This window comes from Lepidochelys kempii, chromosome 2 (assembly GCF_965140285.1).
Source record: "Lepidochelys kempii isolate rLepKem1 chromosome 2, rLepKem1.hap1, whole genome shotgun sequence".
Classification (NCBI taxonomy): domain Eukaryota; kingdom Metazoa; phylum Chordata; order Testudines; family Cheloniidae; genus Lepidochelys; species Lepidochelys kempii.
Window position 1 is genome coordinate 226,382,696 of NC_136381.1, and position 25,610 is coordinate 226,408,305.

The window sequence follows — 25,610 nt, forward strand, 5'->3', positions numbered from 1 at the left end:
CACCACCTTGCCTGAGACCTGGGAAGGGACACCTGCAAGCCAAACATACTGCTCTGTGTTCCTTAACATTTATATGCAGGGAACGTTCCTCCTGGGACCAGAGGCCCTGAGATTGTTGAGGTGGGCTCTCTAATCCAGGTCTGATGCATCCAAAACTAAGGTTACGAACAGATGCAGGGCAGCAAAGGGTACTCCTTTCATTAAGGAACCTGGGTCGCTCCACCAAGTCAGCAAAGCGAGGACTGCCAGCAGAATCGTGAGTATTGAGTTTAAGTTGTGTCTGCTCAGGGAGTAGACTGACGCTAGCGACATTTGTAGGGGTCTGAGGTATAGCCTTGCGTACTGCACCACATAGTTACATACTGCCATCTGACCCAACAGTTTGAGGCAAACCCGAGCGGTTGTTAGTGGGTGGGTCGTGACCTTGGAGATCAGGTCCAACGTAGCTCGGAATCTGGCCTCTAGTAAGTAGGCCTTGGTCTGGGTCAAGTCAAGCACTGCCCCAAAGAACTCTATTCTCTGAACCGGGACCAAAGTTGACTTATGCTCATTTATCAACAGTCCCAGAACCTGAAAGGTGGCCTGTACTGTACTGATGCTGTACTGGACCTGAGCCTGCCAGTGGCCTTTGATCAGCCAGCCGTCGAGCTACAAGTAGATATGGACACCTCAACGTCTGAAGAAGGCTGCTACCACCGCCATACACTTAATGAAGAGCCATGGGCTGCCAGCAGGCCAAAGGGAAGTGCTGTGCATTGGCAGTAGTGTTCATCCACTACAAACCTCTCTTCTGGAGGGAGCTGCTACAGCCAGTATGTCAACTAGGCTGGGTGAAGACTCCTTTAGCTCCCCGACTTCCAGCCCCAAGTTTGCAGTGACCCTTTTCAGGAGCTCTTGATGGGCCCTGAAGTCATCTGGCAGTAGTAGGTTACTAGGGCCTGCAACCACCTCATCCGGGGATGACGAGGAAGAAGCCTGCACTGGAGGGGGGGCTGCCTCCTCTTCCTCAACCTGAACCACATCCATTGGGGCCATTTCTCAGACATTGGTACCAGAGTCAGGGTCCAGCGCCATATGGGAAGAAACAGTGACTCACCTCTCGGACACCACCGAGTGTGAGCGGTGGGAAGGGGCGCCCTGTACTGGGAGAAACCCCCATGGGTTCCAACAATGCCACTGCATTAGCCAGTGGCCTGGTGGCCATGTGGCAGCCAAGGGGCCAGTACCGAAGTCCAATGCATGGGCTGGGCACCAATATGACTTTGGTGGAAAGAAGGATTTTTTTTTCAGACTCCGAATAGGATTCTTCCCTCGAAGACTATGGCAACGCAGTATCCGCTTCCACCTCCAGGCAGTGCCGGGGAAATGGTAACCACTGATGGGCCGGAGATCACTACATCGGGACCATGGAGGCTTTTCCCCTGAACAGTGCCACGGTGCTGCAATGGAGCTCACCGCCCCTTGATCCCTTCTATCCCGTCGCTTTGGTTAGCAGGGGGCCTTGAAGGGTCGTGGGATCAGGAGGGACATCAGGTCCTTTGCAGCCGGAGTTTAAGGGGCCCACAGGCACGAGGTCCCATGACCGCTCCCAGGAGTCAGAGGTGGATCCTGGACTGGACGTGGTGCTCTAGGCAGAGCCACCAGAGCTAACAGTGACCTTAGTGGCCAAACAATCTCTCCATCCTGGTCTTCCCTGCAGTCTATTGTCATAGAATCATAGAATCACAGACAGCTGCAGCAGCACAGGAGCCAGCAAACAGCTGTAAATGGGAAGTTTGAGTGGGAGTTTGCAAGGGGAGTTTGGGGGGAAAGACTAAAAGAGCCAGGCAGAGGAACAGACAGGCTAGCGAAGGGAGTATGTGGTGTTCTGGTGCTCGTTGGGGGTTGGGGGGGGTTGTTGTGGGAGGTGGTGTTTTGCTTTCATTTGTTATTCCCAGACTAACAGGACTTTGGTGGGAAGGCTATGACAGATACAGAGGCAGCAGTGGAAGTGACCCAAGCAGTGAAGATGACTGGATGTGGAAGCTGCGGCATGTACATGATCCTGGAGGGGGTACCTGAAAAGAGTTTCGTCTGCATGAAGTGCCACCTGATAGAGCTGATGGAATAAAGATCTGAGGATTGGAGATGCAGGTGGAAACTCTGGCTGAGTTTAGAAGGGGGTTCAAGCAGATGATGGAGCAAAGACATGAGAAGGCTGAAGGGAGAAGCTCAGACTTGCAGATGGAAGCAGGACCAAAGAACTCTGAGGTGAGACTGCTGGGTGAAGAAAATAGACAGTGGAAGCATGTGACTAAGAGAATCAGGCAGAGGAAAAGATGGGCTAGTGAAGGAGAAATAGAGCTCAGGAACAGGTTTGCGGAGTTGGAAAATGAAGACAGGGCACAGCAGGCACTGAAGGTGAGAAGGCAAGGAAGAAGAGAAGAGCAGCTAGTCCTATGGGAAGAGGGGACGATAACGCTCAATGGAGAATACACTACCAAATATGAGCCCCAGAAGGATATGGGATGGATTGCAGGGAATTGCAAGGAACAATAGGAATCGAGAGGACTTGCAGCCAGAGGGAAAAGGGGATAGACTGGAGAATCGCAACATCACCAGGAAAAGGCAGGTCTACATGATTGGGGACACCTTATTGAGAAGAAGAGACAGGCCTGTAACCAGAGCTGATTCAGAGAACAGAAGGGTGTGCTGTCTGCCTGGTGCTAAGATATGGGATGTGGACCTGAGGCTGAAGAGGATCCTAACAGGAGCGGGAAAGAATCCATTGATTATCCTTCATGTGGGAACAAATGATATGGCTAGATTCTCGCTGGAACATATCAAGGGAGACTATGCCAGGCTGGGGAAGATACTTAAGAAAATTGAGGCTCAGGTGATCTTCAGTGGGATTCTGCCTGTTCCTAGAGAAGGGCAACGAAGGTGTGACAAGATTATGACGATCAACAGATAGCGCAGACAGTGATGCTATAAGGAGGGCTTTGGGATGTATGGCCACTGGGAGGCATTCATGGACAGAGGACAGTTCTCTCGGGATGGACTTCATCTGCGTAGGGAGGGAAATAGACTTCTAGGATGGAGGCTGGCACAACTGATTAAGAGACCTTTAAACTAGGAATTTGCGGGAGTCGGTTGGGAGATGTCCAGGTAATCTCCACGCCGGATTTTAGCATTGAGAGGAAAGAAAACGAAGTAAGAAAGGATACAGCTGCGGGTAGCTGAATGGACATAAGGAGGAAGGGCAGTGTGGATACCAGTCTAATAGACGGTAGAATGTCCATGCTTAATCGGGTAAAGAACGTGAGCGAAGCAAAACAGAAAAAATTAAGAGGTTTGTACACCAATGCGAGGAGCCCACGTAACAAAATGGAGGAACTAGAGCTACTGGTGCAGGAAGTGAAACCGGATATTATAGGGAAAACAGAAACATGGTGGGATAGTCGTCATGACTGGAGTACGGGTATTGAAGGGTATGCCCTGTTTAGGAAAGAGATAAATAAAGGCAAAGGTGGTGGAGTAGCATTGTATATCAATGATGAGGTAGAATGTAAAGAAACAGCAAGTGATGGAATGGATAAAACAGAGTCCATCTGGGCAAAAATCACACAGGGGAAGAAAGCTACCAGAGCCTCCCTTGGGATAGTGCTTGGGGTGTGCTATAGACTGCCAGGATCCGATTTGGATAAGGATAGAGACCTCTTTAATGTTTTCAATGAAGTAAATACTAATGGGAATTGTGTGATCATGGAAGACTAACTTCCCAGACATAGACTGGAGGACAAGTGCTAGTAATAATAATAGGGCTCAGATATTCCTGGATGCAATAGTTGATGGATTCCTTCACCAAATAGTTGCTGAACCAACAAGAAGGGATGCCATTTTAGATTTGGTTTTGGTGAGTAGTGAAGACCTTAGAGAAGAAATGGTTGTAGGGGACAACATTGGTTTGAGCGATCATGAGCCTATTCAGTTCAAACTAAATGGAAGGATAAACAAAAACAGATCTGCGACTAGGGTTTTTGAGTTCAAAAGGGCTAACTTTAAAAAATTAAGGAAATTAGTTAGGGAAGTGGATTGGACTGAAGAACTTGTGGATCTAAAGGCGGAGAAGGTCTGGAATTACTTAAACTCAACATTGCAGAAACTATCAGAAGCCTTCATCCCAAGAAAGCGGAAAAAAATTCATAGGCAGGAGTTGTAGACCACGCTGGATGAGCAAGCATCTCAGAGAGGTGATTAAGAAAAAGTAGAAAGCCAACAAGGAGTGGAAGATGGGAGGGATTAGCAAAGAAAGCTACCTTATTGAGGTCAAAACATGCAGGGATAAAGTGAGAAAGGCTAAAAGCCATGTAGAGTTGGACTTTGCAAAGGGAATTAAAACCAATAGTAAAAGGTTCCGTAGCCAGATAAATAAGAAAAAAATGAAGAAAGAAGAAGTGGGACCGCTAAACACTGAGGATGGAGTGGAGGTCAAGGATAATTTAGGCATGGCCCAATATCGAAACAAATACTTTGCCTCAGTCTTTAATGAGGAGCTTAGGGATAATGGTAGGATGACAAATGGAAATGAGGATATGGAGGTAGATATTACCACATCCGAGGTAAAAGCCAAACTTCAACTGCTTAATGGGACTAAATCGGGGGGCCCAGATAATCTTCATCCAAGAATATTAAAGGAATTGGCACATGAAATTGTGAGCCCATTAGCAAGAATTTTTAATGAATCTCTAAACTCAGGGGTTGTACCCTATGACTGGAGAATTGCTAACATAGTTCCTATTTGTAAGAAAGGAAAAAAAAGCGATCCGGGTAACTACAGGCCTGTTAGTTTGACATCGGTAGCATGCAAGGTCTTGGAAAAAATTTTGAAAGAGAAAGTAGTTAAGGACATTGAGATCAGTGGTAATTGGGACAAAATACAACATGGTTTTACAAAAGGTAGTTCGTGCCAAACCAACCCGATCCCCTTCTTTGAGAAGGTAACCAATTTTTTAGACAAAGGAAATGCAGTAGATCTAATTTACCTCGATTTCAGTAAGGCATTTGATACTGTTCCACATGAGGAATTATTAGCTAAATTGGAAAAGATGGGAATCAACATGAAAATTGAAAGGTGGATAAGGAATTGGTTAAAGGGAAGACTACAGGGGGTCATACTGAAAGGTGAACTGTTAGGCTGGAGGAGGTTACCAGTGGAATTCCTCAGGGATCGGTTTTGGGACCAATCTTTTTAATACTGACCTTGACAAAAAAAGTGGGAATGTGCTAATAAAGTTTGTGGAGAACACAAAGCTGGGAGGTACTGCCAATACAGAGAAGGACCGGGATATCATACAGGAAGATCTGGATGACCTTATAAACTGGAGTAATAGTAATAGGATGAAATTTAATAGTGAAAAGTTCGAGGTCATCCATTTAGGGATTAATAAAAAGAATTTTTGTTATAAGCTTGGAAGTAACAGAGGAGGAGAAGGACCTCGGAGTATTGGTTGATCACAGGATGACTATGAGCCACCAATGTGATATGGCTGTGAAAAAAGCAAATGCAGTCTTGGGATGCATCAGGTGAGGTATTTCTAGTAGAAATAAGGAGGTGTTAGTACCGTTATACAAGGCACTGGTGAGACTTCATCTGGAATAGTGTGTCTCCCATATTGTGTCTCCCATGTTTAAGAAAGATTAATTCAAACTGGAACAGGTACAGAGAAGGGCTACTAGGATGATCCGAGGAATGGAAAACCTGTCTTATGAAAGGAGACTTAAAGGGTTTAGCTTGTTTAGCCTAACCAAAAGAAGGCTGAGGGGAGATATGATTGCTCTCTATAAACATATCAGAGGGATAAATGCCAGGGAGGGAGAGGAATTATTTAAGCTCAGTACCAATGTGGACACAAGAACAATGAATATAAACTGGCCATCAGGAAGTTTAGACTTGAAATTAGACGAAGGTTTCTAACCAATCAGAGGAACAAAGTTCTGGAACAGCTTTCCAAGGGGAGCAGTGGGGGCAAAAAGACATATCTGGCTTCAAGACTAAGCTTGATAAGTTTATGGAAGGGATGATATGATGGGATAGCCTAATTTTGGCAATTAATTGATCTTTGACTCTTAGCAGTAAATAGGCCCAATGGCCTGTGATGGGATGTTAGATGGGGTGGGATCTGAGTTACTACAGAGAGTTCTTTCCTGGGTGTCTGGTTGGTGAGTCTTGCCCACATGCTCAGGGTTTAGCTGATCGCCATATTCGGGGTTGGGAAGGAATTTTCCTCCAGGGCAGATTGGCAGAGGCCCTGGGGGTTTTTTGCCTTCCTCTGCAGTGTGGGGCACTGGTCACTTGCTGGAGGATTCTCTGCACCTTGAAGTCTTTAAACCACGATTTGAGGACTTCAGTAGCTCAGACATAGGTTAGGGGTTTGTTACAGGAGTGGGTGGGTGAGATTCTGTGGCCTGTGTTGTGCAAAAGGTCAGACTAGATGATCATAATGGTCCCTTCTGACCTTAAAGTCTATGATTCTATGAGTGGCCCAGCCCAGGTCTCAATGCCACTCCCCGCTTGTCCCTCTTCAGCACCGGAGAGAGTGCCCTCTCTCAGTGTGCTGTTTCCTACACTTCTTCCTCAGTATTGGGGGTGAAGAACGGTTCCAGAAAGAGCATGGTGCCTGTGGAGCGCTTCACAGAAAAACCTAAATGCTTGGTGCCAATTCGGAGTGGCTCAGCTAAGAGACTGGTCTGAGGGCTGCCTTCATGACTAAGGCCTTCAGACAAATGTCTCTATCTTTTTGAGTGTGTGGTCTGAAGCCTCTGCAGATCTGGCACTTCTCTTTAACAAGAGTTTCCTCAAGGCACTTTAGTCAGCCAGAGTAGGGTCACTTACTAACATCAGCTTAAAGCCTGGGAACCCAGCCCCTGGGGCTAAAGTCCCTTGATGACAGGGACAACTATTCATGCTATTATATACAGTAACTTAGAACTATATACACTAACTACAATAACTATTCAATGCAAGATAAAAGAGTCCAAACCACTGGGAAAGAAGCCTTATAAAAGCAAACAGGATCATTCCAGGAAACTGTCATGGGTGATAAGAAGGAACTGAAAGGGCGTAGAGCTGGCGGTGCCCCTTATACTGGCGAACACGCATGGGGCTCCAGAAGGCCTAGGACCAGTCCTACTGATACCGCTGAGGGAAAAATCTCCAGCAACCGTACACACGGCACGCACACACCTAGTATGGAAGGACATGAGCAAGCACTCAACAAAGCAGCATTGACTTTAAGGAGGCCAAAAAGGGAAATAAAGCATTCAGACAATAGAAAAGAGCATCTAACTTCCAAGAAGAGACTGTTCTGTGTAAAAAGTCATTTTTGGTTCTTTCAAGTCGTAGTTGTGGAGGAGGAGCTCCTTGCTAATCACAGGTTTTCGAACAAAAGAAGAGTAAGGAGAGGAACTGAGAGAAGACAAAAAGGAAAATGAACCACTTATCAAGATAAAATTGGAGGACAAGTTTCTTGTATTGAAAGGGCTCCAAATCAGTTACTATACAGACACTAATAGTAATGGCACAGGCATATTTGACCCTCCAGAACAGGGGTGGCCAACCTGAGCCCGAGAAGGAGCCAAAATTTACCAATGTACATTGCCAAAGAGCCACAGTAAAATGTCAGCAGGCCCCCATCAGCTCCCCCACCCCGCACCTCCCGATCAGCTGTTTCATGGCATACAGGAGGCTCTGGGGGGAAGGGGGAGGAGCGAGGGCACTGCAGGCTCGGGGCGGGTGGGGAGCGGGGCAGGAAGGGGTGGAGTAGAGGCAGGGCCTTTGGCAGAGCCAAGGGTTGAGCAGTGAGCACCCACCGGCACATTGGAAAGCTGGCACCTGTAGCTCCAGCCCCAGAGTAGGTGCCTATACAAGGAGCCGCATATTAACTTCTGAAGAGCCGCATTTGGCTCTAGAGTCACAGGTTGGCCACCCCTGCTCCAGAAAGTTCAAAGATATGTACTGAAAAGGTTCAAAAGCAAAACAACACAGATTCTACACAGGGATGGGTGCTCTAAACTAAGGAATTCTGACTTTTGAGGCAGCTAGAAGGAAACAGGAAATACAAGGAAGAGATGACAAGATGCACTGTTTCCCAGTGATGCTGAGGGCTCACAGAGCAGCCACCTAAATTTTGGGATCGCTTAATTTGAGAAATGAATTGAAGCCATCAAACAGGAATTCAGACAGCTTTCCTTCAAGTGTCAGGATCAATGTTCCAAGCATTACACTAGCTAAAAAAATATTTTCCATATTTTTCTGTTATTTCTAGCTATGGAATCATTCCTATATTTAACAAGCATCTAGTGCAGTGAGTCAGCATGTCCCTGTGTTTGCAGATTCAATCTTTCAGGTACCAAGTGGTCAGAAAACTTTTGGTACTGTTAGGATGAAGAACTGGCCACTGGAAAATGAATTCTCATTCAAGGAGGACTGCTCATTGTTTCAAAATGGATGAGAGAACCAAGGTCTCTGAGACTAATATGGAGCAGGTGGAGACAGAAGAATCCTCACCATCTCAAACCTGCATTTGGACCTCTTTCTCCCTCTCCACTGGCAAATGATGGGACTTCAGTCTTCTTGTATTCTAAGAGGATTAGTATTTGGGTGCAAAAGCAATGACTTAATTCAGGGGACAAGGGACAACAGAGATTCCTCCTGAAGCTATATGGCTTGACAAAAATTTGACTTGTATGGGCTGCCCAGACCAAGTCTTTCTCCCATTACTTGGAGAGACTAATTAATCTGAAGAGTCACCTTATAAATCACCCAAATAGTGAAAAACATGGGTCTTCTTCCTGTTCAAAGCATACTAGTACACTCACCCTATGCTTGGAGACGGCAGAAAGCACAAATTGGAGGCCAAAAAGTAAAGCCACTCAATGACAAAGGCCCTTAATATGAAAAAAAAAAAAGTTTGATTAAATGGATTTATGACAACATGAAGTAAGTCCCCTTCAGATCAATGGAGCACAGGAATCCTATTAACAAGGGGATAGGAAAGAGTATGCCAAATGGGGGGAAATGACAGTGGAAGAAATTGGCATTTCAGGCTCATGGGAGGGAATCAGAAAACACAAATTCAAAAAAAATATGTGTGGGAGGTGGGAGAATCTTTTTTAAAAGAGTGTTGGCAGGGTCACTGTAACTAATTTCAAATGACCACTTCATTTACATACATTATAGGGTATTTAGCAGGTTTAATCTGGGATCCTGTAGAGTGACTGGGCATTATATTCACTTGTGAACACCACCTTTTAGAAATTCTCAAGAATCAGTGGATTATTTGGTAAAGACAGCTTTAATGGAAAATTACATCTAGAGCCACTTGACTATTCTTATACAAGCTGTGTGGGTTACGTTCTCATGCATTTTTCATAACTGCAAAACAGCTTGTGAATGTCACACTTTACCATCACACTCCTGAGCCTAAAGTTTTAAATAGATTTTTTTAACAGAATATTAAACTTCAAAATGAAATTATCCTCAAGGGAAAAATATTATGTTCACAGTTCCATTGTAAATTATTTAAAATCCAAAATGAAGATCCATCTGTTTTGCTATATACTAAATTCATTGTAAGGAAAAACTGAAAGTAAAGGATAAGTCAATAGATAGTCCTTTACAACAACTCAGGGTCTATTCCCTATCGTAGGAGAGAATATCTTCCAATGAGATGCTGGTAAAGCTTTCATTACCAAACCCTACACAGACTCTCGGGAGGTACACATTTGTAGAGAGAACAGTTCCTATTACATGCTAGAGTTAAATAGCTTAGGATCAAACCTGAAACAAAGCTGGCTATGAGGCAGTAAGTGACATGTAAATCTGTCCAAATCTATAAACCTCCTGTGCTCTGAGCTGACCAGTCTTGGGGACAGTTGGGCTCAGTGTATGAGGGGTACAAAGAGAATCCGGTGCCCAAACTGCAGTTGCCAATGAGCTTTCCAACCCCACCCCCACCCCCAAGTTCTCCTAGGCATATCCCCATCCATGTTCCAATAGATGTGTACAAATTCATGGCTATTAAGGTCAAGGAATACTTGCTGCTCAGCTCCTGCAAGGGAGTCGGGCAGTCTTTGTAGGGTTTTCTTTTCCTCTCCTTTCCCAAATACTGAAAGGTATGTAGGAAAATCTTTGGATCAAAAACCATACCATCTCACCATGTCTCATTTCAGAACTACCATCCAGGCCAAGTTTCACATTCAGCCAGGAAGGGATATCTCCCACACAAAACTCAGAAGCTCCCTAGCCACCACAGTTGGATACCAGGAAGGATGGACTGATGGGATGGAGAGACCACAAAGGTGCTCCACACCCACCTGAATGGGAGAAGTAGGAAAGGGTTAAAGATGCATTTAGGATCATCAGCCAAGACACAGCTGAAGGTTCCTTGCTCCAAACAGCTTGAGCCAAGCCACTGGCCCTTACTAACCACAGCTCTACATTCATGAGTTTTACATTTATTTATTTTTATAACGAAATCACATAATCAGACTGAAATATGAAATGGAAAACTGCCCACATAGAAGAGATTTCCACATTCAGAAAAAGTCTTAAACATTTTAAATACAGTACATTCTGCTTATTAGCAGCCCCTCGGTTGCCAGCAAAAAGTTGCTATTATCCAGCAATTGCTAACAAGCGGAAGTTAGGTTTGTGAGGCAGCAGTCAGGGAAAAAAGTGCTGGGACATGCCTTTCCTGGCTGCAGTCCCACAAGCCTGCCTGCGGACAGGGCAGAAGCAGTAAGAGGGGGACTGCAATTCCGATGCCAAGGCTTCCCAGAGGGAGTGAGGCTGCTGAGGGCCAATGGAGCTGCACGCTACCACTCCCTACACTCTCCAGGGGGTCATAACACATTGTTTATCCAACTTAACTTGATATGAATAAATAAAGTACTATAATTAAAATCCTTTCCATTAACAACAAGGTGACAGAAAATTTGTATTTTTTTTAATACCAAATGTATCAAAATAAGTGTTATTTAATCTGTGAACTAGGTATGCAGAGACAAGGTGATGAGGTAATACTGGACTTTTACTGGACCAACTGCTGTTGGTGAGAGAGACGAGCTTTCAAGTTTATACAGAGCTCAAGCTCTTACACATTACCTCACTCACCTTGTCTCTAATATCTTGGGATTAACATGGCTACTACACCACCGCACACAAACAGATATGCCTACAGTTTGGAAATGCATTGTAATTAATAGATCAATGACACAGACATTACAGGTTGCCCTTGTAAAGAAAAAGTGATTAGGTAAACCTAAAGAAGTCACCAGCTAGTGCAACATGAATAACACTTAAATATCTCTTTGTGCTGTCGATTACTCACAGTTAACTCATGCGATTAATTCAAAAAAATTAATCATGATTAAAAAATTAATCCCAATTAATCTCAGCTTTAATCACACTGTTAAACAATAGAAAACCAATTGCAATTTATTAAATATTTTGGATGTTTTTCTACATTTTCAAATATATTTATTTCAATTACAACACAGAATACAAAGTGTACACTACTCACTTTATATTATTTTTATTACAAATATTTGCACTCTAAAAATGATAAAAATAGTATTTTTCAACTCACCTCATACAAGTATCGTACTGCAATCTCTTTATCGTGAAAAACGCAACTTACAAATGTAGATTTTTTTTTGTTACATAACTGCACTCAAAAACAGAACAATGTAAAACTTTAGAGCCTACAAGTCTACTAAGTCCTACTTCTTGTTCAGCCAATCACTAAGACAAACAAGTTTGTTTACATTTTTGTGAGATAATGCTGCCTGCTTTTTATTTACATCACCTGAAAGTGAGAACAGACATTCACATGGCACTTTTGTAGCCGGCATTGCAAGGTATTTACATGCTAAACATTCATATGCCCCTTCATGCGTTGGCCACCATTCCAGAGGACATGCTTCCATGCTGATGACTCTAAGAAAATAAATGTGTTAATTAAATTTGTGTCTGAACTCCTTGGGGGAGAATTCTATGTCTCCTCCTCTGTTTTACCTGTATTCTGCCCTATATTTCACGTTATAGGGGTTTTGGATGATGTCCCAGTATGTTGTTCATTTTAAGAACACTTTCACTGCAGATTTGACAAAACGCAAAGAAGGTACCAATGTGAGATTTCTAAAGATAGCTACAGCACTCAACCCAAGATTTAAGAATCTGAAGTGCCTTCCAAAATCTGAGAGGGACGAGGTGTGGAGCATGCTTTCAGAAGTCTTAAAAGAGCAACACTCCTATGCAGAAACTATAGAACCTAAACCACCAAAAAAAAAATCAACCTTCTGCTGGTGGCATCTGACTCAGATGATGAAAATGAACATGTTTCGGTCTGCACTGCTTTGGATCTTATTGAGCAGAACCCAGCATCAGCATGGACACATGTCCTCTGAGATGGTGGATAAAGCACGAAGGGACATATGAATCTTCAGTACATCTGGCACGTAAATGTCTTGCAACGCCAGCTACAACAGTGCCATACAAGCAACTGTTCACACTTTAAGGTAACATTGTAAATAAGAAGCAAGCAGCATTATCGCCTGCAAACATAAACAAACTTGTTTGTCTGAGCAATTGGCTGAACAAGAAGTAGAACTGAGTGGACTTGCAGACTCTGAAATTTTATATTGTTTTATTTTTTGCAAGTAATTCTACATTTGTAAGTTCAACTTTCATGATAAATAGATTGCACTACAGTACTTGTATTAAGTGAACTGAAAAATACTATTTTTTATTTTTACAGTGCAAATATTTATAATAAAAAATAAATATAAAGTAAGTACTGCATACTTTGTATTCTGTGTTGTAACTGAAATCAATATACTTGAAAATGTGGAAAACATCCAAAAATATTTATATGAATAGTGTTCTATTATTAACAGCACGATTAATCGCACGATTAATTTTTTTAATCACTTGAGAGCCCTAATATCTATCAAGTAAATAACACCTCAGTTATTTTTTCCTATCCTACCATAAAGTCACTTGTCCGAAAAATAGCCTGGAACCCAAATTTGGCTGTCAAACAATAAAATAGGACTCAAATTTTCTTTTTAAAGCAAGATTATATAAATTAAACATTGCACTATATTGTATGTCCCCAAGACTGCTGATCTGAACTTCATTTTACAATCCTGGATGCTTCAACTGACCAGCGTGAACAATCTGAAATTGTGCCTCAGGTCCTAAGAAAGTATCAGTGAATGGCAGTTGTATTCCATACTCCGATTTGGGCAGGGGTGTGCACTGAGAATCAGCTATGTGCCTGTGCTCCAAAATACAGTACGTGAACATGACAGTCTGAATGGAGCCAAAGAAACTTAGCAGAATACCACAACTTGCCTGACAGGTCTGCCTTCTTCTGCTATTCAGTGGTGGTTATATGAAACCTGAGGCAGGAGAACTCTTATTTTCAGCATCAGGTCAGATACACCAGTCACTCACTGCAGCCAAGATTTGTATGTGTACCTCACCAGCTTGTCCAGGTTACTGGAATAATTAAAGGGACAGTACCAACTTGAAAAATCACACCTCTCTCTATGAAAATGTTGTCTCTATAGTTCCAATTAGCACCTAATATTACAATAACTGAACAATTAGAGAAAAAATAAAACCCTTCTTTTCCCTCCAATTTGTTCTTTGTGCTTAATGGTTTTCATTGTTTCTCCCATATAGTTTTTACATTATTTGTATGACACTTTCACCCAGTTGTTACAGGGGAAAGAACACCATATTTTAAAAAGCATTTGACTGTAAAACCAAAGAAATTAGCAATGGCACTCTGGGAAAGGTGCACGATCGGACTACTTTGAATTCATTTTCTGAAACAGACTACCTTCATTTCAAGTTGATAGTGTCTCTTTATGTTTGGTCCGTATTAATGTTTTGGGTTGTCCTGAGCTGTTGGGCAATGAAGTTACCTAGCTGGCTACACGCATAATTTTAACATGCAGATTTGTCATGTCCAAAGGAGTAGCAGAAAATTAGAATTCCTGATGCCTGTCTGAATTATCTGTGTTTATCAAAGAGCATCAATCTCTTCCACTAGGAATTTTATTCAACAACAAGATTCAGTTTCTTTCCCAATAAATAATTCTGTAACTGCATGCAGGGACCTCTAATCTAGGTAACAGTATGTCTACACAGGATCTGCAGTGTGCTTCCCAGAACACAAAAGCAAGCTCCCAGCTACTGTGTATAAATACTCAACATTTGAAGAATTAACCAAAATACTAGGTCATAGTTTTACATAATGAGTTCACATCTGTCAGATGATTTTAAAGTCTAAACATGTAAGCAAACAAAAAACAATTCATGCAACAACTTCTCACTTTATGCTACAGAACTAATTAACAACCTAGAACTTCTATACAGCTATGGAGAGGTGCAACATTAATTTAAATGATGCAAGTTGCTTAACAGCAAATCATTTCATTTCTGAATGGCAGAAACTTTGCCCAGGAACATACAATCCCAGATTTCACAAAATCCTCTGTGTACTATCTCTCAACAACAATAACAGAAGTTGCAGTGTGTACATTGAGAATATCCCACCTGCTGAGCAATTATTCTCCATTTGCTCTTCACCCAGCAACACAAAGCTGCCCTACAGCTGTTTCAGCTATTGCGACTGATTGAACTAGAGGCTAAAGTCCTAGAATATTCTAATGATGTCCTCTAAAGAAGTGGTGTGGTTAAACCTTGAGAATGTTTGTTATCTTTTGGGTTACCTCTATATTCTAGAATGTGAACTGATAGGAGACTGGAATTAAATGATCAGAGAATGACACACAGTTGTTTTGATGAGTGCTACAGAAGTGAAGGCATAGGCAGGCTTTAAGCTATGGTAGGAAAGAGGCAAAATGACAATTTTTGCCTAATGCAAAATAATTTGACATGCATTTTCAAAATACTAACCAGGGCAGAAAGTGGAAATTTTATTAAACAAAAGATGAAGATATTACTCATCTATTAAAGAATCCGTACATAAATGGAGGCTTACCAAAAAAGAGAGAGATAACTAGAACTGAAACAAAATTATAGCGATTATGACCTAGAGGGCATAACAAACTTGGCAGTGTGCTTCTCATAACTGAAATGCCAACTCAGATGGGTGTAATCTATATGCCAGAAGTATTTACAGACCCAGCAAGGTATAATTTGACAATGAGGAATCTGGTAGTGATTCTTTGACTAAAAATACAAGGAATAAGTAGTAGAGGAAATGATGATGGGTATCTGCGACAGAACACGAAGCCTAGAAGAAAACAAGACCAAAAAACCTGTATCAACTCATGTTACTCAAAACCACAGCCTGTCATCTCCTAGGGAATCTAACCATGCAGACATGCATTGGGCAACAAGACAGCCAAACACGCATCAGAATTTTCCCAAATTACATATAAGTTGAGTGGACGCAAACCAGAGGAGAAACTATCCTGGATCTACTGAGAGGTGGGAAATATTTGAGAATTCAGCTCAGCCTCCCTTTTTACCACCTCCCACCACCACCACCCTTTCTTGCCCCAGAGAGAGACAGACAGACACACTCAAAAGGCGGCATAGCAGTGTCTGGCTAGCTGGGTTGGAGTTTGCTGGGGATTTCCCTGTGTGGATGCCAGTGGCTCCTTTCCCACTTTCAATCAAGGCTGTTCCTCCAGCTCAAGGAATCCTCTTACTGGCCAGGAGGGAGGGAAGTGTGCATGCCCTCTCTCCTTGGGCTGAGCTGGGGGTGGATCAAAGGGGCCATTCAGTCTCTCTTGCTACTGCAACAAAATTTTCCTTTCATCCTACCTGTGCAGTGGAGGAGGGGCAGGGCTTAGGGAAAGCAATCAGTCCATAACCTTGGGATGTTTTGTTGGCATTTAATTACTGAATGTATGATTTACCATTGCACTCTCCCTCTGGGGGTGCAAGATGCCCTTTCTCGGGGTGCGAGACATGCCAGATTTTTTTAGAAGATAAATCATCGAAAACACAAATTAAGCACAGGCAGGTAAGTACAACTACTTTGTTTAATCAAGCCTATGTATTTATTAACATTATACTTTTTTTAAAAATTACTGTAATATACAAACAAAAAATATATCTAGGTTTAAAGAACTGACCTACTTCAATGATTTTTTTTATAAGTGGTGCGAGAACAGATTTTTATTTTGATAAGGGATGCGAGAACATATTTTGAGAACCAAAGGGGTGCAGGCTGCCGTAAATGTTAAGAACCACTGGGCTAGACAGCATATCCGCTTTGGTAGCCATTTTGACCTTGGGGTTTGCCAGTCAGGACCAAATGTGGCTCGAGTCTAAGCAGAGTGCTACAGTTACCCATTCCACAAAGACTATGTACACTCCCCTCCATTCACATTCTTGTTTATTAAAGTTGCAGCCATTGTAATAAACTATTTTTATCTTGTGAGTCTCTTTTTCGGAATTCCATAGGCAAGAACAAGAGAAGTGACCAAAAGCTATATGGAAGCAGTACAATAAGAAATTGGTTCGTAGATGCAGCATGTAAGGGTATTTGAGTTAAGAAAAGAGGATTGTGGAAATGAAGAAATCAAGTATCTGATCCTAAAAATCCTTACACACATACTTAACTTTATTCTAGGGCTGTCAAGAGATTAAAAAATTAATCTGCGATTAATCGCATTGTTAAACAATAATAGAATACCATTTATTTAAATATTTTGGCTAAACATAGCTAAAGATAGTTCCTTTTAAAATATAACCTTTCCTACAAAGTACAGTCCCCTAAGGGCATGACATCTTATCTGTTAAATTCACATGGGTTAAACAAAGCTCAGCTCTAGAAAAGAGAATTTTGACATTTCTTCATAGAAACAGAATTTTCTCAAAATTCTGCCTGATCCAGAAAAGACAGCAGAAAAGAATCAATCTTTTAAATCACTTTCATGCCAACTAACTTTTGAAGTGTTCTTTGCATTCTCCTTGAATCTGTAATCTTTCTCTCAAAGGTCACACTATTATGGATTTATCCTATTACAGTAAAAAGAAGATACAATTTTTCAATAATTTGTTAAGGTCTCTTGTGGGACATCTGTCTGGGCACTATTCATAAAAGACATGACATTTTATTTATCAACCTACTTTCAAAATATTACATCACATAAGGAAAACAAACATGATACTGCATTGATCAAATTCCTTTCATTTTTCTCCACATGCAGCATGGTTCTATCAGAAAACAGTAACCTTATTTTCACTTATATATTCCATTTAAAATACGAAGATTTTAAAAGGTACACAAAAAAGTCAAAATTGGCCCAAGATTCAGATTTAATAGAAATATACTTTTATAAAACCTAAGACCAAAATAAATGTGACTACATTGTTTGGGGGGTTTTGTGTTTGACTGACTTTCCAGGGAAAACAACTTTTCTTTGGAAATAAACATTCCCCTGCAAAGTTAGCAATCCAAATACTTCAGCATTGTACTTGAGGATGAGACCCTAAAACTGAAATTGATTAGACACTGTCCATAAACAGTCCATAAACAGGTGAAACTAGCTGCCCAAGAGCTGAGAGAATTGTCAGATTAAACACAATATTGCAGTGAAATGTAATTTAGATTTTTAGTAGCAACAGTAAAGGGATTTTTCTTTTAAATGCATTAGTTTTAATCTGAGAGGAATGCTTTAAGAAGTGTTGAATTTCATTTACAAAGGTAAGAAACATATACCGTATTTATGCATTTGGTGTAGAAACTGGTAATATAGCCAGATGCACTTACAGAGCTGGGACTAGAATGTCGCCTGACTTTAGGAGATTCTTTCCCTGCTGACGTAGTTTTGAAGTTAATGCAAGCATTGTTCTCTGAATGGACCCTCTTCACTTGACTAGTTGGTTTCTCAAATGGATCAAAACTGCTCTGTGTCCTCTGAACTCTGACTTTTTTGTCCTCGGGAATTGTGTCCAGGGGTTTGATCATTGAGTCCATTCCCTGGCAGTTCCGTGTAGACATCTTTGTGACACATATCTGAAAAAAAAAAAAATTACATGCACTGAATATAATGTATACACCTGAAATTAAAAGAGATGAAATTTCAAGTGTAACAAGAACACATTTTTTAAATACTGAAATTTTATAAAATGTGTATTTTTATACACACACCACACAATATATATATACAAACACACAGATATATACACAAATAAGTATATCAGATGTACTACTTAAAGGGTAGAGGAAAAAAAAGATAGAAAGGATAAGAAAGGAGGAAGCAACATACAGTTTGTATAATCATGTAAAATGACAAATTCAAAATAAATGTCTCAATAGAGGTCTATTTTATTTAAACTTTTGCAGGCTATTCTTTGTAACGGTGCCAGTCCACTTCATCCCACAGTCACTGGTATCTGCAACCAATATCGAATTCCATTTATTTAAAATTGGATGAGAGCGAACTTAAATAAATGATACCAGTTTACATACATACTTTTGTGCTGCACTGCAAAGATTCAATACTAGTTTATAATTATTGTATTCTTTTAAAATAATGCTTATGCAGTATTATCACCACCACCATATGCCCCAGAAAATCAAATTAGTAAATCAATACCCAAGCACTGAAACATGAGAAACCTCAGCCTGACGACACACTAAAGCACAAAGATCAGAGTTCTCATTTGTTCTTGCCACAGGGTTGAACTATATTACCTATGTTTGTGACAGGGGGCTCTGATCCTGCAAACATTTAGGCACATACGTATCTTTTACACATTCAGGTAGCACCATTGTGATTACAGATTGCCAGCTCTAGTGATTTTACTACGAGTCTTGCAAAATTTGTGGTTTTGCTTGAAGCCCAGTTCCTGTACTCATGTAATTATATGACACAGTTTTGGGGGGGGGTTTTTTGAAAGGTTAATTTTCTAACCCTTGTGGTTGCAAATAAAAGCTTGAAAATGGGATCCACTTTAAAAGCTCAAAAACCCAAAGGCACAGAAAAAGAAACCAAAACACAGTTTTGAAATATCTTGTGATTTTTAAATGTTTGGGGTTGGCAATACTGATTTAGTATCATTACAGATGTGTACAGTTAAGCAAGTGTATAAGTATTTGCAGGGCCCTTACTGATGATATTTTGAAAACTTGCTGAAGCATTACAAATTGGGTGTCACACTAGGGATCAGTTTTAGAGATGTCTTTGTGCAGGGCGCCTCCCTCACAGCTATAACTGTTACCAATGCAAACAAACATTTTCCAACAGCAAATCATTCTTCACAGTTCCCTTTATGGTTTGGTTGCTTGAAATCCAATTTACTTCGATTGTTCACTGACAGTAATACCCAGTAATGCCTTCATGCAAAAATAAAGGATACAATACAGAACAAACCAATCATACTCTTGAATATAACTACACTCCTCCATAAACACCAAGAAAACACAATGGTCCAAAGACTGCCTTCATCATTAAATATTACGTACACTGTACAGCACTATCTGAACTACCAGAGACAGGTTTAACTCTAATTAAAGGTACACGACTGATATTCCAATACAGGGATTACAAGTTTCATTTCTTACTTAAAAAGACAATCAACTAAAACTTCATCACTTTGAAAACTTGTCGCTGGTACCAAAGATTAGGAGCAGTGCCTGTTCATCCTAAGCCATACACACATTTCTGGGCAGATTTTGTCTTAATGGCTAAACTTTGGTATATCGTTACTACCACAAAGACCAAATAAACTGGTTGGTTTAGGAGTTAAGTGGGCTTCCCTTTTAAAATGCATTTCCGTTCCCCCTACCACTATGCCAGCCACAAATACACACACCACTTTAAACACTTAATATTGCTCTTTCTAGACATACACTGAAATCAGTGATGCTGGTGCACAACCCAAGATGTTTCTGACACAATAAATGCATGAGCTAAAGCTGAGGTTAAACAGCAATGTTAAATTTTGGTGCCATTAATGTTTTCCCAGTAAAATAAAATCAGTGAAGGAAAAAAATTTCTCAGCTTCCAAGATATTATGAACTAATGAATGAAAAACAAAAAACAAAACAATAAAAAGGCTTCTAAAACACACATGTCTTAATGAAATTGTTAACGATCAGCAGTCGGCCATTAAACTTAAATATTTGCAATTCAGTGTAATGATGCTGTGATTACTGCATCTGCCTTACATGGAGTTTTGTTTACATGTTATGCTGAAGAACCTACTGCCCAATTGCAGGCTCTAATATGGGTTAAGCACATATTACCTACAGAAAATACACAAAAAGAAAAGGAGGACTTGTGGCACCTTAGAGATTAACAAATTTATTTGAGCATGAGCTTTCGTGAGCTACAGCTCACTTCATCGGATGCATCCAATGAAGTGAGCTGTAGCTCACAAAAGCTTATGCTCAAATAAATGTTAGTCTCTAAGGTGCCACAAGTCCTTCTTTTCTTTTTGCAAATACAGACTAACACGGCTGCTACTCTGAAACCAGAAAATACACAGGCAGCAGATGTGCTGCCATCTATTGTGTGTAAAAGCAGTAATGGTAATAGCTTCAAATTGACAGGTTTCAGAGTAACAGCCGTGTTAGTCTGTATTCGCAAAAAGAAAAGGAGTACTTGTGGCACCTTAGAGACTAACCAATTTATTTGAGCATGAGCTTTCGTGAGCTACAGCTCACTTCATCGGATGCATACCGTGGAAACTGCAGAAGACATTATATACACACAGAGACCATGAAACAATACCTCCTCCCACCCCACTGTCCTGCTGGTAATAGCTTATCTAAAGTGATCATCAAGTTGGGCCATTTCCAGCACAAATCCAGGTTCTCTCACTCCCTCACCCCCCTCCAAAAACCACACACACAAACTCACTCTCCTGCTGGTAATAGCTTATCCAAAGCGACCACTCTCCTTACAATGTGTATGAAAATCAAGGTGGGCCATTTCCAGCACAAATCCAGGTTTTCTCACCCCCAAACCCTATACACACACAAACTCACTCTCCTGCTGGTAATAGCTTATCTAAAGTGATCATCAAGTTGGGCCATTTCCAGCACAAATCCAGGTTTTCTCACCCTCCGCCCCCCCCACACACACACTATTACCAGCAGGAGAGTGAGTTTGTGTGTGTGGTTTTTGGAGGGGGGTGAGGGACTGAGAGAACCTGGATTTGTGCAGAAAATGGCCCACCTTGATCATCATACACATTGTGAAGAGAGTGGTCACTTTGGATGGGCTATTACCAGCAGGAGAGTGAGTTTGTGGGGGGGGGGGGGGCGGAGGGTGAGAAAACCTGGATTTGTGCTGGAAATGGCCCAACTTGATGATCACTTTAGATAAGCTATTACCAGCAGGAGAGTGGGGTGGGAGGAGGTATTGTTTCATGGTCTCTGTGTGTATATAATGCCTTCTGCAGTTTCCACGGCATGCATCTGATGCAGTGAGCTGTAGCTCACGAAAGCTCATGCTCAAATAAATTGGTTAGTCTCTAAGGTGCCACAAGTACTCCTTTTCTTTTAGCTTCAAATTGAATGTCTTAGAGGGCACTCCTTCACTTCTAGGACACTAGTTTGAATCTAGACTAGGTTAAAATCCACCCAAAGAGATTACCACCTGGAGGTCGATGTAAAATGCCCAAGTCACAAAATCCACCGTCAAAATTTGCTCCAAGTGGTCACCTTCTTGGAGGTTCTGCAGCTCAAGAAATGAATGGAAATGCAGATTGAACACCACTCATAGAAGTGCCCCTTTCCAGGAGCAGAAGCTGTGGGAAGATGGACAAGTCTGGACTGCTACTGCCTCTGCTCTGCCTGTACTGTGAACAAAGTACATCACTCACTAGTTCTGTCAAAAATCCATTCACAGACTCTTTAAATCTACTTCCTCAGCAAATTTAATGGCAAGAGATATATTTTCTCTTTCCTGGGCACATGGAAGTGTTATACATGCACATCAAGTGAGCATGAGCTATGGGATACTGAAATCCTCCGGAATCTGAATTAACTAAGCATTTGAGGGACCCCCAGAACTTTCTATTCGTAACTTTTCATATGCCAGAATTCTGTCATTTTCAAATGGGTGTGTTTCATCTGTTTGACCTGTTTTCCTCATGAAACTCTAAAAAGGAATGCTTTTTGACCAAACAGGTGGCTTGAACAACACTCATACATTCTTCCCCATCTATTGTCAGAAAAAGAGAATTTAGGACTAAAATCTACCCTTTGCTAAATCTGAAGTTTGAAATGTCAGCACTGAGCCATTGGTTAGTCTCTAAGGTGCCACAAGTACTCCTTTTCTTTTTGCCTATATGAGGTATGGCTTATTGTACTATTTTGGGGGTCTTTTTTCTGCACATGGAAAGAGCCTTCATTTTATCTAAGAAGTCAGCAGAGGATGCCTGGCACTGTACACACAGTACAGTGTGAGACAAACTAAAACAAAATTCAGATTTGAAAGTAGCTCTCTTTTCCTTACATAGCATAAGAAATACTTTTGTCATTTCTTCATATATATTCTTATATTTTGGCCACTCAAAAGGCTGTCAGAAATACATGCATGGCTATATAAACCTGGTTTTGGACCAAGTAATCTAACTGAGAGGTTCTGAAACAGAGGTCAGTAGACCTTTAGTGGTCTGAGACACACTTGCTGGTGGTCTGGAGCTGGCTGGCCTCTGTCTTACTTCCAGCAGTTTATTTGCATTACAGAGGAAGGATGATTTTACGGTTAAGACACTGGACTGGGTCTTAGAAGATGGGGACTCTATTTCAGCACTGTCACAGATTTCCTGTGGGATCTTGGGAGCAAGTCACACGATCTCTGTGCATCCATTTCCCATCTGTAAAACAGGAACCATAATCCTAATCGCTGCTGATGCTAAGATTGGTGGAATGGTAGATAATGAAAAGGGACAGGACAGTCACATGGATCACTTTGTAAACTGGGCCCGTTCAAACAAAATGTGTTTTAATACAGCCAAAATGCAAAGTTGTACATCTGGGAACAAAGTATGGAGGCCAGACCTGAAAAACAGGGGACTATATCTGGGAAAATAGGTGACTGAAAAAGATTGAGGGTCAAAGTGGATTAACAACTTACCATGAGCTCCCAGAGTGACCCTTGGGTAAAAAACAGCCAATGTGATTCTTGGATGTAGAAACAGGGAAATGAGTAGGAGTAGAGAGGTAATTTTACCTCTGTACATGGCATTGGTGAGATCAATTGTAGAACTGAATGTCCAGTTCTGATGTCCGTATTTTAAGAAGGATGTTGAAAAACTGGAGAAAGTGCAGAAGAAAGCCATAAAAATTATTCAAGGGCTGGAGAAAAGTCCTTACAATGAGTGATTTAAAGGGCTCAATTTGTTTAGTTTATCAAACAGAAGATTGAGAATTAACTTGATTAGTGTATGAATACCTTCACAGGGAAAAAATACTAGGTATTAGAGGGCTCTTTAAACTAGTGGAGAAAGGCATAACAAGGACCAATGGCTGGAAGCTTAAGCCAGGCAAATTCAAATTGGAAATAACTCACAAATGTTTAACAGAGCAAGTAACCACTGGAAAAACTACCAAGGGAAGTGGTGCATTCTCCAGTGCTTGATGTCTTCAGAACAGGATTGGATGCCTTTCTGGAAGAAATGCTTTAGTCAGCCACAAGCTATTGGACTGAATACTGGGTAACTGGGTGAAATGTAATGGCATGTGTTATGCAGCTAGATGATCTAGTAGCTAGATGATCTAGTAGTCCCTTCTGGTCTTCAGCTCTATGAATATATGAATACAGTGCAATGGGGCCTTAATCTCAGTTGGTAATTCTAGGTGCTACCATAATACAAAACGACCACCACATTAAAAACAACTTAAAATCCACACACTTCTCTATTACTGCTTTTTCATATAAGCATTTGCTATAGTTCACACTCAAAAACAGCTCCAATTATTTGGTGTAGCAGAATCGGTGCTGATTCTTCAGTATGGGCAAAAGGTGTTTTAAGCCCCAATTTGCCCTTCTATGCCTTAGAAGTTAGCTCTGGTGCAGCTACACTAATTGCTGGCTACCAGTTGCTGAGTTAGGGCTTTTCTAAGTGTACACAAGACCACAGGAACATTTCGTAAGTGCAAATGGGAGAAAGTTGTTCACAAGACAGCCTGTGTATTAAATGTGGCCCTCACTATGAAAAAGTTTCAGAAACTTTGATCTAACAAACAATATCATGGTTAAGGCATTAAACTATTGAAACAATCAGCACTCAGACTAATGTAGTAGCAGAATGGTCATTTTTCTTCATTTTACTTATTGCTTGTATTTAAAGGGTAATGTCCACTTTTAAAAGTGATTTTTCTATTCAGTAGCCTTTACCAAGGCTAGGGCAAGTGCTCACCCTAGGTGACGGGCTTGGCTTCCTTCACCTCTCTCACTTTCTCATCCCTTCACTGAATCACACTTATACTGAATCTTTGTGTGGCAGTGTCCCTGTCTGCTAACGATGGCTCCTCTAGCAAGTCCCACTGGGCATGGCCCCTGCTGGAGACTTCCTTTCAGGAGATGTAACCAGTAGCTGATTAAACTGATTCAAAACAGCGCTCTCAAAGCCTTTTTATTGCTTATTCATCCAAAAGGTAAATAAGTAGAGAAAAGGGTTGGCATGCCTCAGCCTAGGACTTCCCCCTGCTTTCATATCTCTGTGAGAGATTTGTGTTGAAGAGAACAAAAAGAGAAAGAAAAGAGGGGCGGATTAAAGGAACGTGTCTGCTACCTGAAATCCTTAGCAAAGGAATCTTGCTCCAGCACCTGTCTGCATGGTGCACTTTTCTTTACTTTTGAGACAAGTGGAGATGAGTAGATTTCTGTAGTGAACTGAAACATTTAACAAACTAATCTCAACATTAATTTAGCTACTTCACACTTTATTTTAAATTTATGAACTGAATGTGTTATTTTTCCAATAAAATTAAAGAATTATTACACTCAAAGCCAGACAGTAAGAAAAAAGTGCTTAAAATTGAACAATTTCATTGAATGCCTGCCAGATTTTAGAGTTATAGAAACTAACATTATTCCCTATGATTTTCACACCTGCTGATCCACATTTCAGAACCATATAGTACTGAATACTCAGGTGTAACAAAGCAGTACCCAGCAGACTCGAGGTGGGAACAGGGGACCCCAAAAGTGGCTTTCCAGCCCTCTTTTGTCCCACTCCTCCAATCCCAGGAACAATTGGGTGATGGCCCCAGCACAAGTTATAGGAGACTCAGAACTGTTCGAATTGGAAATACGGCAGCTGTTACAAATCTGCAAGTTTGCTCTTATATCCACAAAGACCTCTGGAGCACAATCCACTCTGGTCACACCTCCTCACATACCAGTGCATGGGACATACCAGAACTATGACATTGGTGTGGAGCCAGCTTTCCACCCTTTTGGGATTACCCCATGTTGAAATACTGCAAATGGCAGTAAGGGCTCAATTCTTCAATTTGCTGAGCCCTCTAGATGCACTTCAGCAAAGCGCTTAGGCATGTGCTTAATTTTCAGCATGTGAAAAACCCAATTAAAGTCAATGGAACCATGTA

At 41.3% G+C, this 25,610-nt stretch overlaps 1 protein-coding gene across 3 annotated transcripts in view; it reads right to left on the reverse strand.

Moving 5' to 3' along the window:
• Positions 1 to 25,610, reverse strand: part of CDK14 (cyclin dependent kinase 14) — a 495,570-nt gene that overhangs the window by 343,881 nt on the left and 126,079 nt on the right. For all 3 annotated transcript variants that reach the window (XM_073334004.2, XM_073334007.2, XM_073334006.2), the window contains one exon: positions 17,808 to 18,053. In XM_073334004.2, coding sequence (XP_073190105.1) covers positions 17,808 to 18,053 — 246 coding nt within the window. The remainder of the gene's footprint in view (positions 1 to 17,807; positions 18,054 to 25,610) is intronic.